Source organism: Elephantulus edwardii, unplaced genomic scaffold (genome assembly GCF_000299155.1).
Source record: "Elephantulus edwardii isolate Elephantulus edwardi_28Jun2011 unplaced genomic scaffold, EleEdw1.0 scaffold00018, whole genome shotgun sequence".
Lineage (NCBI taxonomy): Eukaryota > Metazoa > Chordata > Mammalia > Macroscelidea > Macroscelididae > Elephantulus > Elephantulus edwardii.
This window is the reverse complement of record NW_006399768.1, coordinates 4,140,259-4,157,727: the sequence shown is the minus strand read 5'-3', so window position 1 is coordinate 4,157,727 and position 17,469 is coordinate 4,140,259. Positions and strand designations below refer to the sequence as shown.

The 17,469-nt window shown below is 37.6% G+C and overlaps 1 protein-coding gene and 1 pseudogene across 1 annotated transcript in view; one reads left to right on the top strand and one right to left on the bottom strand.

Moving 5' to 3' along the window:
- The window catches only part of LOC102873854, a 7,877-nt pseudogene extending 3,541 nt beyond the window's left edge, over window positions 1–4,336 (top strand).
- Window positions 1–17,469, bottom strand: part of GALNTL6 (UDP-N-acetyl-alpha-D-galactosamine:polypeptide N-acetylgalactosaminyltransferase-like 6) — a 2,113,891-nt gene that overhangs the window by 224,273 nt on the left and 1,872,149 nt on the right. The window contains exon 8 of the mRNA XM_006882210.1: window positions 7,379–7,496. Within this exon, the coding sequence (XP_006882272.1) occupies window positions 7,379–7,496 (118 nt within the window). The remainder of the gene's footprint in view (window positions 1–7,378; window positions 7,497–17,469) is intronic.

The window sequence follows — 17,469 nt, the reverse complement described above, 5'->3', positions numbered from 1 at the left end:
ACAACTCATTGAAGATGTATATAATATTGTACTCCAGAAGAGCAGAGAAACTAGCTTCATTTCAGTAACTTAAATAAGAAGAGAGAATTTAGAGGGTAGGCTCTCTTTTATAACTTCACTGTGCAATCTGCTTTGGCCCTTACTTGTTTACAGGTGCTACTTCAAATTGAGTAGCTGGAACAATGCCTGGCATAAATTAGATGCTCAATAAAAGTCTACTGAATGACTGGCTAAATGTTTCTTTTCCCTCCTTAGCAGCTGACGACACCAGCAACATTTGAAAGACAGCTGGACAATTGTAGGCCACATCAGAGTGCAGATTCATGTTACAAGAGATTTGAGACTGTGTTTATGGAGACTGTGTTTACTGCAGAGTGTTTTTCTAGTGAGCTTCACCCAATCTCCTCTGACTCCTGCAAATTATAATATGCTTGCCTTTATGCTATAGTATGAAATCTACAGATTGGTAGCTTAGTGATAGGAAGTTATCCTGTGAATTGAAAAGCAAGTGGTTGGAATTTACCAGCTTCTTTGGAAAAGAAAGATGGGCATTCTCCTCCTTTGCAATTTACAGTCTCTGAAAACCCAAATGGCTGTGAGTTCGTTCTCACTCGAGGGTACATAACAACAATCAGATTATAGGGAAAGGAAGTAACTATATTTATACAGAAATAGAGTTTGGCAGCATTTTTACCAAAATATTATTTAATAAAAAAATCAAACCCTTAATGTAAAGCAGTTTTGTGAAAATAGGAAGCTCTGGTGGTCTAGTCTATAGGGAGTCGCAGTGCTAACACAAAGGCCTGCAGTTTGACTCCACCACCTGCTCTAAGGAAGAAAGATGGGACAATCTCTTCCTGTGTGATTTAGTTTCTGAAAATCCAAGGGAGGGTCAGCTTTGAGTTTGTTCTGACTCACTGCCAAGGAATTTGTTTAGGTGGGTTTTTTGTTTGTTTGTTTTTCACTGAATGAGGGAATCATGTGATGAGCTTTGTTAAAATGATTCTTTGGTTGGAGAGAAAAGAGATTGAAAACTGCAGTTTATACAAACCCCTTTGAATTAGAGTATCTAAATCATAGGCTTCAAACAATTTCTATCTTATGCTATGAGATATACTGGGGAACTGTAAGTTATCATACATATGATAACTATATTACTCAAATTATAAGTGCTGACCACTGCATATCTTACATGCTTTGCACTACAAAATTACAATTTATGGATCATTTAAAAAATGCAATGGTTTGACCTTTTTTTCTTTTATTTTTTATTACCATTTAATGAAGTCTTTTTTTTACAACTTTTTTGATACATTTCACATAAAAGGGGGAAAAAACCCCAAAACAACAGACCAACCCCTTTTGCCCCTGCAATGCAAATTTTGTCAAAGCCTGGTTAAGTTTGTTCCTCTCATGTTAAAAATTGATAGGGCAACATAGGAACTCCAATGTCAGCACACAACAAAGGGAAGAATAAAGGGGTATGTCTAGAATGGGACTCTGTGAGACACAGCTGTCGCCAAAGAATCTGTCATTCCAGTTAAACAACCTGGGGCAATTTAGTCCTGAACTTCCAGAGCTGTTGCCATGGTTGCTAGATGACAAGGACGGGGCTGCATTCCAATTATATCCTTCAAAATTACAGAATGCTGGAAAGTAGGAAATGGGCTAATAAAATCTCAGGTCACCCAGAAAAGCTGTGATAGATACATGTGACAGGGAAAGGAGAAATGCAAGTTTGTTTTTGTCTAAAAAGCATTTTTGTGATTTAGAATGTAAATATGTTCTGCCTTCTCTATAGACCTTCAAGAGCAATTTTATTCTTCATCCAGTTCATTATTCAAAGCCAGGTATCTCTTCCATAATAGAAATTCCATTAATAGCATTGCAGACTTCGAGACTTCGTGAAATAAGAGAATTTTAGAAAAATGAACCTCTTGAACTGTGAAGGGAAAATTAATAAGAGATATACCTTAAATTCTGATATTATTGTTAATTGAGAAGTGCCATTTCCCCCCTTCTTATAAGCTTGAGTCAAATGTAGTATTTTACTTTTCCAGTTTTAGATATTAACACATTTTTGCCTACAACTTACGTCAGGGGAATATAAGATAAAAAAATTCTATTTTGGCAGATAATTTTTTGCTGTTCTATTAGATTATTATGAAGACACGAGCTTCTGTTCAGTAAAAAAAAATCATCAGATAGAGATAAAAAAAGTTAGCACTAAAGTTAGCAGTTATGTGATTAAAAATGATTTGAGTGCTATGTTTCTTCATTTGTTGCAATGAAGCAGAAATGTTGTTGGGAGCCATTAAGTCCACTATGATTCATAGCAACCCTATCTACTACAGATCTGAACCTTGCCCTATCTGGTACCATCCTTACCCGCTCTGATATGCTCCCGCCCATTGTTACAGTCATGGTGTCAATCCAGCTTGTTACGGACTTCCTCACTTTCTCTGATCCTTCATTTCCCCCAGAATGATGCCTTTTTCAGTCAAGAGAACTGACCCTTCTTGACAATATGCTTGAAGTATGTAAGATGAGATTTCATCATCATTGTCTCTGATGAACACCCTGATTCACTTTCTCCAAGACAGATTTGTTTGTTCTTTTAATAGTACATAGGATATTCAATATTCTTCTCCCACACCACAATTCAAAGACATTAATTCTTCTTCAGTCATCCAAGCATATGGACACTATTAAAAAAAATCTGTGGAGTTTATCTTTCCCATGGCTTTTCCAGCCACTGAACTTGACTCTACCATTTGGATGGGCAGGAATATGCTAGTGGGGCTTGTTAGGCTATCCACAAGGGGATTGGCTATCTCACCATTCCACAAGGGGATTGGCTAGTCCTGCCAATAAATTGAATAGTTCTAGTATTAGATCAGACCTTCCCCACAGCAAAGAAAAGAAGAAGAAAAAGAAGCATCAAGAGAATCTAGAATGCCCTTTAGGACCAGACATTTTTGCTCCAGCTATACCTACAGCATAACAGCCATAGTTGAAGCAGAGGACAAGAGAGACCTTACATGAGAGGAGGCTTTCTGGTACCCCTTCCCCACCCATCCCTTAGACAGAATCAGAGCTAAGCTAAGAAGAGCCTTTGCGATGCCTTTCAGGTCAATGTTATCCATGCTCGGCATCAGGTGCGCAGCCCCGTCACCAGCATCGCTCGTACCAGTTTCTTCCATGTTAAGCGGTCTAACATCTGGCTGGCGGCTATCACCAAGCAGAATGTCAATGCCGCCATGGTCTTCGAATTCCTCTATAAGATGTGTGACGTAATGGCTTCTTACTTTGGCAAGATCAGTGAAGAGAACATCAAGAACAATTTTGTGCTCATATACGAGCTGCTGGATGAGATCCTGGACTTCGGTATCCACAGAACTCCGAGACGGGGGCGCTGAAAACCTTCATCACTCAGCAGGGCATCAAGAGCCAGACAAAGGAAGAGCAGTCCCAGATCACCAGCCAGGTGACGGGGCACATTGGCTGGCGTCGGGAAGGCAGCAAGTATCGCCGGAATGAGCTCTTCCTGGACGTGCTGGAGAGTGTGAACCTGCTTATGTCTCCGCAAGGGCAGGTGCTGAGTGCCCACGCGTCAGGCCGGGTGGTGATGAAGAGCTACCTGAGTGGCATGCCCGAGTGCAAGTTTGGCATGAATGACAAGATTGTCATCGAGAAGCAGGGCAAAGGCATAGCTGACGAAACAAGCAAGAGTGGGAAGCAATTGCCATCGATGGTTGTACCTTCCACCAGTGTGTGCGACTCAGCAAGTTTGACTCTGAACGCTGCATCAGCTTCATCCCACCAGATGGAAAGTTTGAGCTCATGAGGTATCGCACCACCAAGGACATTATCCTTCCTTTCTGAGTGATCCCGCTGGTGCGGGAAGTGGGGCGCACCAAGCTGGAGGTCGAGGTGGTCATCAAGTCCAAATTCAAGCCCTCATTACTTGCCAAAAAAATTGAGGTGAGGATTCCAACTCCACTGAACACAAGTGGGGTGCAGGTGATCTGCATGAAAGGCAAGGCCAAGTACAAGGCCAGCGAGAACGCCATCGAGTGGAAGATCAAGAGAATGGCGGGCATGAAGGAATCGCAGATCAGTGCTGAGATTGAGCTTCTGCCTACTAACGACACGGTAGGGCACGAAATGGGCACGACCCCCTATTTCCATGACCTTTGAGGTGCCATTCGCACCTTCTGGCCTCAAGGTGCGCTACTTGAAGGTGTTTGAACCGAAGCTGAACTACCGCGACCATGATGTCATCAAACAGGTGCGCTACATTGGCCGCAGTGGCATCTATGAGACCCGCTTCTAAGCTGTTCAGCGGCAGCTAGCCTGCCTCCCCACCCACTCTCGTCCACAGGCCCAGGCCCCCAGCTACTGCACATCAGTGTCTTCTTTCCTGCTTTGCTGCCTTCCCTTTGCACCAGCCCCTGCGTCTAGGTCTGGACCAACCCCACTGCAAGCGAGACTGGTGGGGCAGTCCCTGGGCTCCCTGGGCTGGGGGCTTTCTGGGGCTCCTGGTCCTCCAGCCGTTGCCCCTGGCCCAGTGCCAGGTTCTGTTCTGAGTTCTGTGACCAAAGCCAGGTGGGGCCCCTCTCCTCCCAACCCCTGTGGCCACATCTCTGTGGAGTGAGAGGGTTGGCTGCCCCTCACCTCAGAGCTTCCCCGAAGGCCAGTAACAGAACCCCAGCCCTCAGCCCTACTCTGCTTTGGGATAGTGTGAGCTTCATTTTGTACACTTGTGACTTTGTCCAGTTATAAACCCAATAAACTCTGTAGAGCGGAAAAAAAACAACAAAACAACCAGGCTTTGCCCAAATTTGTTGGACAATTTGCAATAGAGAGGCAAAGCCGATTTTTACAGGACTGAGAACTTTATGATACTGATCTAAAGTAATGAGGCTCAAGGTTGAGGGGCCTACATGCATATATTTAAGAAACTATTCTGACTGTATTCTGTTCCTAATCTGGATTATAACATTTTTACTTCCCCAACATGGTTCTGTGTGGTTTGTGAGGTGTCACATTAGATTTTAGATCTAGCAAAGCAGTAAAGGGTTGAGATGAATAGAAGGAGGTATGGGAGTGTGGACAACATGTCTGACCTCATGGGAATTGGTTTAGTGTTGTTGATCCTGTAGATGGGAGAAGCTCCCCTTGTGAAATTGATAAAGGTTGGACGTGGTCATCCCTACATGACCCTTTGTCTTTTTGCAAAATCAAAATAAAACCTATTGCCTCTTAACTGTTAGCAACAGATGAGAACTCCTTCTAATTTTTCTGGGGCTATCATTAGGGAACTAAACTGCCATATGTTTCGGCTGATGGGTTTGAACCAAAAACCTTTGAGTCACCAGTGGAGATTTTAACTATTAAACCATCAGGCTTCTTTCAGTGATACAAGATAATGTGTCTAATCTCTTAAGTTACAGGTTCGTCATGTGTAAGACGATAACACCCTCTTTTAGGGCTGTGCTTTTACATAACATAATCCATATAGCGTACTTAAGATTTGGCACATAACTCCAAGTTATCCTTTGTCATATATACATATATATATATATATACTAAAATAATGTACAACCATTGCTATAATAGAAACACTCAGTAGACAGTGATAAATTCAAGATTTGAAAAGCAAAACTTCTATATGAGGTGACTGGTTTTTCTTTTAAGCAACAACCAACAATTTTGGATTTGTTATTGTTGTTGTTATGTGCCATCGAGTCATTTGCGACTCATAGCGACCCTCTGTACAACAGCCCTAAACCCTGCTCTATCCTGTGCCAATCTCATTGCCTCTGACACACCCATCCCGAGTACCCCAGTCACTGAATCAATCCACCTCATAGAGGGTCTTCCCCTCCTGCGCTGTCCCTCTACTCTACCCAACATGATGTCCCTCTCTAAAGACCTGTCTCTCCTTGCAATATGCCCAAAGTATGTCAGACGAAGCCCCAGAACCCTTGCCTCCAAGGAGCAGCCTGGTTTAACCCTCTCTACGATGAATCTGTTTTTTTTCTTGGCAGTCTACGGTACATTCAATACTCTTCTCCAGCACCACAGCTGAAAGGCGTCAATTCTCCTTCTATCCTCCCTAGTCATTGTCCAACTCTCTGATGCATAACAAGTGATTGCAAAAACCATGACCTGTATCAGGCAGACCTTAGTCTCCAGAGAGACACTATGTAGATGTGTTTGAATGATAGTTAAAAAAAAACCCCAACCAATTTAATAAGCAGAATTTCTGTTTTAATAAACAGGATTATTTCCAGCATAATGAAAGGAAGCATTCTAGATATTCTGAAGTCTGAAATAATAAGTTTAGAAGACATCATCATAATTACGTTAACACATTGAATCTAGTTTTTTTTGTTTTAGAAATATACTTTTTATAATTTTATATATATTTAAAAGTACTATTAAATTCTTAAGCATAACTTTTGCTATATTAGGGCACATATTTTCCTTAGCAAGAATCATATTTTATTTTATAATGGAAATACTTAGGAAAAGCTGATCCAATTAATAGAAATATTAATTGACAAATATTGTAAGAATACATTCTATACCCCTATATAAACATTGCCTATAGTATAGGAAATAGAGAAAAATGAGGCTTTTCCCCTCTTCTTTCTGAGATTTCCTTTAAAAACATCTTGGCAGTTGGATTACAACTTCTGTGCTGCTGTTATTTATTTTTTTGTTTATATATCTGTTATTCATATGCTGTGGGATATGTTTTTCATCCATAAACCTTGAAATTTAATTCTCCATCATATACTTATGAGATATATGCAATTTATTGTCTCTGAAAACCTACTGGAGGGTCAACTTGGAGTTGGTTCCAATTCGAGGGCACATAATAACAATAGAGATATATATGGTCTATGTTATGAGCCATCAAGTCAGAACCTGCTCATAGCTGACTCTCCAGTGGGTTTTCAGAAGCAGTAAATATTATTGGAGGAGGTTGCTTATATTTCTCCTACAGAGCAGCTGGTGGATTATAATCTGCACCATAGAGATGATAATGGAACTTTTTACACTAGGTCACCAGAGTTCCTACAGTGACATTCATATAGTTACATGTATAAGCATATAAAATTATACATATAGGCTTGTTTTATAATTAAATAAATGAACATGACTTTGAATTATTATGTGCTTTATATTGTATCACTGCTTTTATATAGAAACTTTAGTGAGACGTCATTTCTATAAATATTGACTTAGGAAAGTCTATTTTCCCTACTAAGTGATTTTATAACATCAGATACTAAGAAAATAGTGATATATCTTTAGAATTATCACAATTATCTAGACATAGTGTGAGAAAGTCTTGGCAACTTACCTTGAAAGAAATTTCATACTGTTCTCCACCCCAGATTTCTAAACCTGGATCATAGCCACCCAACTCCCAAAACCATTTTCGATCCACAGCAAAGAGACCTCCGGCCATAACAGGGGACCTGTGAAATGAATAAAATAATCTTTAGAGGACTAAGAACATCAGGGTCATGGCATTTTGTTTGAATTTCTCTTTTTAAAAAGCAAACTAAGACATACAAATTGGTCACCAATTATGTGTACTGTTCAGGATTGGTTTTGTTTAAGCAATATAAATATAGGGTTCTGAAGTAGCTATGGGATCATGATAGGGAAGAACCCTTGTTACTAGACTTTATTTGCTTCACAGATTGTCACTGAATATTAGAAGCAGACATATTGAAAAATATCACTCAGTTTTCTGACTTTATCTCAAAGTGAAGAGGATCTCACATGATCAGACAGATACAAGGATCGAAAATACTGCTATAGAAAGTGTGTTTGATTTATTCCCTCATTATGTATTCCTAAAGCATCATTAAGTACAAGGCATCTCCACCTTACAGATTAGGAAATGGATAACAGAAATTGATTTTTTCATTAACATGCCACAGTTGGAATTTAAACTAAGTCTTTTCATTTTAATGATAGTTTTTTCAGACCTTCCTTGGTTTTAAAATAAATATCCCTTTTGCTTAAGTAATAATTTTTAAGTATTTAATTCTTGCTAGGATGCATTGTAGTCATGTTGCTGTGTAATAAAATAATTATAATCATTTGGACGCTGCCCTAAAATTTTTGCAGGCCAAAAATAGTGCTATTGTTTTAAATATTCACTATGCCTTGAATTTGCAACTAATTATGTGATTCATCCTCATAATGATCCTATTAATATCTTTCTTTCATACTGTTTGAGGAGTTCCTGAATGGTGCAATCGGTTTGCTTGGCTGGTATGCAAAGGGCTGAAGATTTGAATCTCATCAAAGATATCATGAAAGAAAGGCCTGGCAATCTACATACAAAAAATTAACTATTAAAATCTATAGGTTCCACACATGGGGACACCATGAATAATAATTGATTTGGCAGCATTTGGGAAAATGGTATCATGAAGAAAGACAGAGTGATTGAGAGATTGTTCAAACTCTGAGCAAGCATGTGGCAGAAGTGGAATTGTACTTAGGTTCTCCAAATTCCATCTTTCTGCTCTCCATTGCTACATTGCTTCTGTAGAACGCTTTTATGCAGGTCAAGCAAATATCTAAACGATTTTAGCAAACTTTGTGTCATACTCAGTGTCCTTGAGTTGGTCCTATCTCATAGTGACCGTATCCTCAAGGAAATTCCCTTTCAACTGATAGTCTTCTCAAAGTAGATCTCATCACAGAACATCTTATCTTATTGTTTGATATCATCACATAACTACCAACAGATAGCACAACTTCCACACCACTAAGAATCATGGTCCAGCCACGTTGACAGACCTTCTTAGCCATCACAAGCTTAGTTCTTTTAATATTTCAAAGATATCACTTCTCTCTTTATTTGTATTGCTTCTGATAAAAATTAACTATTATCCTTACCTGAATTTTAATATGTATATCTTTTTCACACTAGATGTTTTTAAAATTTTCTGTGTGTCACTAGGTTTGAGTATTCATTATTATATGGCTTGGCATTATTTTATTAATATTACTTATCCTTGTGACTACTTGAATTTCTTGGATCTTTATTTGTAATATTCATGAATTTAGATCATTATTCTAATTTTTTTCAGTTCCATTTTTAAAAATTCAATTAATTATATATATGAATGTGTATGTGACTGTAGCTATACATTTTGTTCAATTTTTAAAGCTTCTCTCTTTGGTTTCATTTTGCATAGTTTTATTCTACATCTTCAAATTTATGACTTTTTTTGCATTGTTTAATGTGCTAATAGTCTCAGGGCATTATAGTGCATGCAGTGTAGTTTTCCTATTTATAATTTTTTGTTTTGATCTCTTTTAAAAAATTCACACCTTATATTCGGTATTTAACTTTCATAACATTATATAGTTCTTATCAGCTAATTCTTATTTAGTTCTTGTTTCAATTGACTGAACTATCCATTTTTAGAAATAAACATATTTAAAGCTATTTCTTTTTATGTGTGTAAACTTTAATTGGATTCTGGGTTTATTATGTTTTTTATTTTTTGCTGGAAACTTTTATTTATCCACTTGAATATTTGTGAAGTACTGGGATGCAGGTGTAGCATTTGGAAATGGTTAAATCTTTTTTCATTTTACTTTTGAAAGATGTTAGACAGAACTGGAGCAATGCACAGTTTAAGGCAAATTATTCACTTCTCTTAAGGCAAGACCCTTCTGTGTGCTCCACTCAATGTCCTTTGAATCACCAGGTTTTCTAGTTCAGCTGGTGGGTACAGTCACTATTCTTGATCTGCAGTCTGTGTAAGCTCTGTGAATCATTATTTCTAATCCTTTTGAGTAGTTCTTTCCTAAGTCTTGTGTGGCTTCATCACAGCAGAATATTCTTGTTCTCTATTTTTTTCTCTCACTACAAGCAACTAAACGCATACCAGTACTATGCTCAATTCTTATGGGGATACTCTGCAGATCACTGAAGCTCTCTCTTTTTGTGGCTCTCTTCTGGTGTTCTGCCTTGGAAAGTCTGCCTTACTTTCCAGACTTCCCAGACTCTCAGCTCTACGTCTTCCACTCAAGCTGTGCTTTGCCTGAGGGTTCTCCCTTTCTTCACTGCAGCCGAGAAACCCACTGAAGTCTGTAAAGGACAAAGTCACACAGATTACTTCACTGTTCCCATCTTTTAGAGATAACTGCATTGCCAGATGCTCAGCATCTTGTGTGCATTTTTTGTCTCCTGTTCTTGTTTCAGAAAGGAAGGTGAGAGGCCCATACTGATCTATGTATTTAAGAGGTAGAAGTTTTCAGACTAATTTTAAAATATTAAACATATTGACTTAATTATTTTAAATAGACAATACATTTACATGGCTATAAAAATTGTATTAACACCTACGTGTATGGATTGAAATCATTGCTCTATTTTTTTCTTACTATAAGCAACCATTATCGTTCATTTTTTGGTAATTCTTATAGATAGTTCTTTTCATCATTTTTTTAAAATTTAAATTTATTATTAATTTCAGTAAAAATTTACAGAGACTTTGGATTTCTGTTCATTCATTGTTGCACTTTTCTCCCCTCCCAACCCTCCTCCACCCTAGTACAGTACCCTCTTGGAAAAGTAAAAGAAAAATTCTTTCATTGTTTTACAAAACCTCCCCCAGGTAGATTCCACCATGTAGCCTTCGCTCTAGACTCCTGTCATGACAAAAATACCTAATCACATATCCCTTTTAAACAGTTTTCTCCCTCATCTGTTTCAATGCAGTATACATTATTGAACCCATCTTTCTCAGTCTCTCCCCAACCTCAAGGCCAGTCCTGTTTTACAACAGTGGCACCATGCAGTATTTGTCCTTTTGTGACTGAGATGCTTCACTGAGCATAATGTCCTCCAGAGTCACTGATTTTTAATAATATTGCATGAGTTCCTTGTTTTTCAATGCAGCATAGTATTCCATTGTGTGAATATACCACAGCTTCTCTATCCATTCTCATTTTATTTTTAAAATTTTTATTTATATAAGTAGTTTCATTTACATTACATTTTAGAGCCCAGTGTCTTGGATAATCTGTTCTGCATATAGTTTGAAAAGATATGGAGATAGGACACATCCTTGACCCTTCCCAATTTTGAACCACGCAGTGTTTGCTTGCTCTGTTCTGACGACTGCCTCCTGGTCCACGTAGAGGTTTTGCATAAGCACAATCAAGTGTTCTGGGATTCTCTTTCTTCTCAGAGTCAGCCACAGTTTGTTGTGATCCACAGAGTTAAATGTATTTGCATAGCCAATGAAACACAGACATTCCTCTGGTACTCTCTGCTTTCAGCCAGAAATGTTCATCTGTCATTAGCTATAATATTTGTAGTGCTGCAGCCTCTTCTGAATCTAGCCTGCACTTATGCAGTTCTCTGTTGATGTGCTGTTCCAGTCGTTTCTGGATAATATTCAGCAGAATCTTGCTTGCATGTGATATCAATAATATTCAATAATTTCCACACTCTGTCAGATCACCTTTCTTTGAAATGGGAACAAGTATAGATCTCTTGCAGTCAGTTGGTGAGGTGGTTGTCCTCTGGATTTCTTCGCACAACTTGGTGAGCACATTCAGGGCAGCATCTGTTTGTTGAAATATGTCAATCAGTATGCCATCAATTTCTGGTGCCTTGTTTTTTGCCAATTCTTCCAGAACAGCTTGAACTTCTTCCTTCATTACCACAGGCTTTTGCTCATACATTGTTTCATTAAATTTTTCTGTGTCCACCAATTCCTTTCGGTATAATGTCTCTGTATACTCTTTCTATCTTCTTTTAATGCTCCCTGGATCATTTAATATTCTTCCCAAAGCATCCTTAAGTATTGCAACTGAAGGTTTGAATTTGTTCTTCAGTTTTTCAGCTTAAAAATGCTGAGCAAGTTCAGCCCTTTTGATTTTCTGACACCAGCTCTTTGCACATTTCATTGTAATATTTTACTTTGTTTTCCCACGTTGGCCACTGGAATCTTCTTAGTATCTTTCTTTCTTTTTTTTTTTTATGCTTTGGCTTCTTGGTACTCTACTGCAATATTTAGAGTTTCTGCTGACATCCATCTCAGTCTTTTCTTCCTTCTCTGTCTTTGTAATGACCTTTTGCATTCTTCAGGGATGATATTCTTGATAACCTCCCACAGCTCATTCAGTCTTCCCTCATTAATACCTGAGGCCTCAAACCTGTTCCTGAAATGGTTTTGAAACTCAGGTGGGATAGACTCAAGGTCAGATTTTGGTTCCTGTGGGATTGATTTCATTTTTCTCAGCTTCTACTTGAAGTTACATATGAGTAGATAGTGATCTGTTCCACAATCAGCACCTGGCCTAGTTTTCACAACTGATATTGAGCATCTCCAGAGATTCTTTCCACAGAATCGATCTGATTCCTATGCATATAATCAGGTGAAATCCATGTGTATAGCCTGAGTTTGTTTTTTATAAAATATATTTGCAATGAATAAGTCGTTGATCATGCAAAATGCTATAATATAGCACTTCTTTTTTCAAGCACTCTCTTATTTGACTATTTTTAAACATTTGCACACTATTATCAGAGTGTGTATGTATAATTACATTACTTATTGGATTCTTTAACTTATTTCCAATGTTTTTACAATTAATTATTTTGTATGCTCATCATTTCTACACATATGTGACTGAATATTCTGCATAAATTCTTATACTTTAAAATTCTGGTTTGTTACAATGCATAAGCACAAAGAAATGAACTTGTCATTTCTAGAGGTAACATGTTTTACTCTAAATCGTGTTACAACTTGAAGCTATATTTGATGTTTCATAAAAACCTAAGACCAATGATTTAGTATAAGGAAAGTTAGATAAAATTAATAACTCTAAAAAAATTTACAGACAGCATAGAATATTTGTATTGTCTATGTCACTCTTTTGGAAGGAGGAGTGGCATCCACTTCTGTAATAGCTTGCCTCCGGAAAACCTATGAACCTGGAGAGAGGATGAAAGGCACCTAAGCATCGAGGACTCTCCTTCATAAGGTTGCTGTGGGTTGCCTGTGACTCAACGGCACTTAACAACAACAATGTCATGCTACAAATATAAGTTGACAAAGACAGTATTCGGAAAGGTATCATTAGAATGATAATTCCAGAATAAATAACTGGAAAAAGAAGAAATAGAAAGAAAAAGACATATGAGGTTGATTATAAAGGATGAAGACATTAGGTTAAGAAAGTATACAGTAAAATAAATAAAAATAGTAAATGCAAGATGACCAGTTCCACTGAGGCCAGAGCCTAAGCAGGAAGGAAGCCTATTCAAGGTGTTCAGGATGTAGTCCATAGAAGGAACACCAATATCTCCTACTGGTACATGAGCTGAAAGATGTCAAATACATTACTGAGAAATTAATTGCTATTTAATTTTCTAATTTCCCCCCCTTTACCACCACACCCTATTTCACACACAGAGTACAGTACACCAGTACCTTACCTCAACACTTATCTTTTGTAAAGAAGTAGGGAAATCTCTTGTGTGATAAAGTGCCTCTGAAAACCTTCCAGAGAGTGAGCTATGGGTCCTTCTGACTTGATGGTACTCAACAACAATAAAGAAGTTTCGAAAGGTAACAGCTTCTGTTTGAAGCTGGAATAAGACACACACCCATGGCTCAACTTTCAGACAAACAATAACCCTATGAGATGAACAGTAACATCAAGGAGACACTCAAACATTAGAACAATCAATCAAATGAATAGCATTTGCCAACGGATAAAACCTTGAAAGCAAGAAGGGGGAGGATAGAAGGATTAATGGAAATGAAAATATAAGGAGGAAGTGAAAAAAGTGTAATTACATTTTTGTTGTGTACCATTGAGCCAGAATCAACCCATAGCTGACCTTCCAGTGGGTTTTCAGAAACAGTTAATCTCACTGGAAGAGAACTATCCCTTTCCCTTGGAGCAGCTGGTGGATTTGAACAGTGTGCCTTTAGAATTGTAGCATGTATGAATGAAAAACCAATATGCTTTCTAAACTTTCCCTCAAATCACTCTAAAGAATGCAAACAAAAAAGAACAGGGCACATTTTTCCATTTCTTTAGGTGTCTACATCTCACACCATACTAAAAAAAAAATCAACTCAAGGTGGATCAGAGACCTGGGAGTAATGTCCCAAACTGTGAGGTTCATAAAAGACAAATTGGGATCAAGTTTACACAGCCTAGTCTATGGTAAAAAGAGACTGCCAAATACAGGCAGAAATGCACAATTTGAAGAGGATAAAATCGATGAATGGGACCTTCTAAAGATTAAATCCCTGTGAGCATCATAAAGTTTTTCCAACAAAGTGAAAAAAAAAACCCTACTGACTGGGAAAAAACATTTGGCAATACCATTTCAGACAACGGTCTCATATAAAAAGTTTACATAATCCTACAGGGCCTCCAAAGATAAACACTGATCACGCAATTACAAAATGAGCAAAAGACATGAAAATGGAAGATACTCAAATGGCAAACAGACACATGAAGAAATGCTCAAAATCACTGTCCAAAATAGAGATGCAAATCAAAACGACAGTGAGATGCCATCTCACTCCAGTAGCAGTGGCAAAGTTTAAGAGGACAGCAAATAATAAATATTGGAGAGGATGTGGTAAGATAGGAGACCTGTACACCAATGTTTCTAGCAGCATTACTCACCATTTCAAGAACATGGAAACAGTTCAGCTGTCCAACCACAATGGAATGGATTCAGAAATTATGGTCCTTTCTTGAACTGAGATAGTGCCATTGGGAGATGGCAAGACTTCCAGTGTTGCCCCTGCTATAGGATTCTTGGCCTTGAGGACCTTTAAATGCATAAAAATGCCAGAACTTCTAGGTTAAAAGGAATCAGGTGGCTGGGCATCAGTAGAGGACATCATGCTAACCACCATGTGATAAAAATATTACATGAAGGACAACCAAGAGTTTGGAGTAAAACTCTAGAAACACAGCCCTGCCTGAGAAGGGAAACTGCTTAAAGAAGAGAGCTCAAATTCCTTACTAGTTTTGTGAAGAAGGTCCAGAGTTGAATTTAACTGGCTATAAAGATACATTATGGTGTATTATGTACACCTGAGTTTGTGTTTTGACATCATACTCTGCAATAGAAATATTAACTCTTGTGTTAAGTCTTATGCAACATTGCTCTTAAGGGAAGAAAGATTACTGTATTTCTCCAGTTTTAAAAGTCTAAGTTTTCAACTAGCCACAATGAAAGAGAGAGACAGAGACAGACAGACAAAAGAGAGAGACACTATGTGTTCCACTCTCTATCTTCCTTTTTTTAAATATAATACCAATTTATAGAAAATTTCCTTTGAGTCCACTTCCCACAACATCCCATTTGTTTATCTTTACTTTTTTTAAAATTTCTTTCAAAACATTCTTGCTTTTTTCATCCCCCAGGAAATGTTAGCACACTTTAGATATGTCTTAATGCAGTTCTCTGTCCACATAACTGTTAAAGTATCAATGCACTTAATGAGTCTTGCTCATCTTATCACAAATCAGGTTTTGCAAGTCAAAATCAACTTTCACCCTTGGAATGTCTTTTGAAATTAATGTAACTGCGAAGCAACACTTTGCTTCTGAAGATTCTTTACTCTTCTGGACATAGGAATATGATGACTTTGCTGAATATTTAATGGAAATCAATTTTCTAATTTATATTAAGGCTATTGTTCTAAGTGATAAATATACATTCTTTTTTACTTATGTAGTCATGTTTTCTTTTCTAGAGCAGTTTTTATATTCCAAACCACACTGAAGTTTAAAATGGAGCTAAAACTATACTAAAAACAATTCTTTACTTGATACCAGTGAAAATTTTATGTTCTCATTTGCAAACTCATTTTTCAACGTATATGGAGGTGTTTTTTTCTCTAAAGCAAGAGGCAATCCTTAATGGTTGTAGTTACTTAACGGTTGTAGCTTCATTTTGCATGTATGTTTTTCTTCATATATTCTATTACATATATTGACTTTCCCCTCTTTTATAAAAGAAAATAGATAGCACTCTAATAAATATATTTCTCCAGGGGATTTTTGTTTACTTTCTCACAGTTTCAGATAGTTATTTATAATATTAACATATTTCATGTGAACATGGAGATTCAGAAAAATTTTTTAAAAATAAATCATACTGAAAGGTATGTATGTGGTAAAAGATATTTAAAAATAGGTACTAACAATTACAACTCATGTCCACAATCCTAAGGCCCGAAAATAAATGAATTCTGAAATGCCATTTATATCAACAACCAGAATGAGTATTTTGGACATATGAGTTGCAATATGAATTTTATAAGAAATGAAATAGCACATTTTCCCTCAGGGCTCAGTCAAGCCAAGTCAATCAACATAAAGATGATCTGTATAATTGGCAATTATGTAACCAGAATTTTCTAGCTGGCCCATGACTCAGAGCACTTGGAGCTAAATCTATTTCCAACTAGAATTCATTGAGTAAAACACATTATTTTCAACTTTGTTATAAATATTGTTTTGTTGTTGTTAAGTGCTGTCAAGTTGAGCACAACTCATAACAACCCTATGAACAAAAGATCTGAACTCTGTTTTTTCCTGTGCCATCCTCACATTTCTTGACACAAAAATAGCTCACTGCAGCAGTCACCACATCAATTCATCTGGTCGAGGGTCTTCTTCTCATTTGCCAACCCTATACCCTTTCCAACATCATGTCCTTCTCCAAGGAATAGCACCTCCTAATAACATGTCCAAAATAAGTGAGGCGAAGTCTTATCATTCTTGCCTCCAAAGAGCACTCTGGCTGCACCCATTCTAAGACACATATGTTCATTCTCTTGGCCGTCCATGGGATGGTCATTGTACTTCCCTAACACCACAGCTCAAAGACATCAATTCTTCTGTCATCCTTACTCATTGTCCAGGTCTTGGATGCATAGCTAGTAATCGAAAAGACTATGGCCTGAATCAGACGTGCCTTAGTCCTCAAACTGACATCACTCCTTTTCAATAATTTGGAAAGGTCCCCAAGTGCAGATTTTCCCATTGCAATGTGGCCCCTTATTTCCTGACTGCTAATACCAAGGATGTTGTTTGTGGAGCCAAACAAGATGAAGCTATTGACAATTTCAATCTTCCCTCTATTCATCATGATGTTGTCTATTTGTCTAGTGGCAAGAATTTCTTGTTTTTTGATATTGAGACACAATCTATACCAAAGGCTACATTCCTTAATCTTCTGAAACAAGTGTTTCAAGCCCTCCTCATTTTCAGCAAGCAAGGTGGTGTCATCTGCATAATGCAGTTCATTGCTGGGTCTCCCTTCCATCCTGATGCTACACTCCTCCTTATAGAGTCCAGCTTCTCAGAGAAATTGTTCAGCACACAGATTAAATACGTATTGAGAGAAAATACAACCGT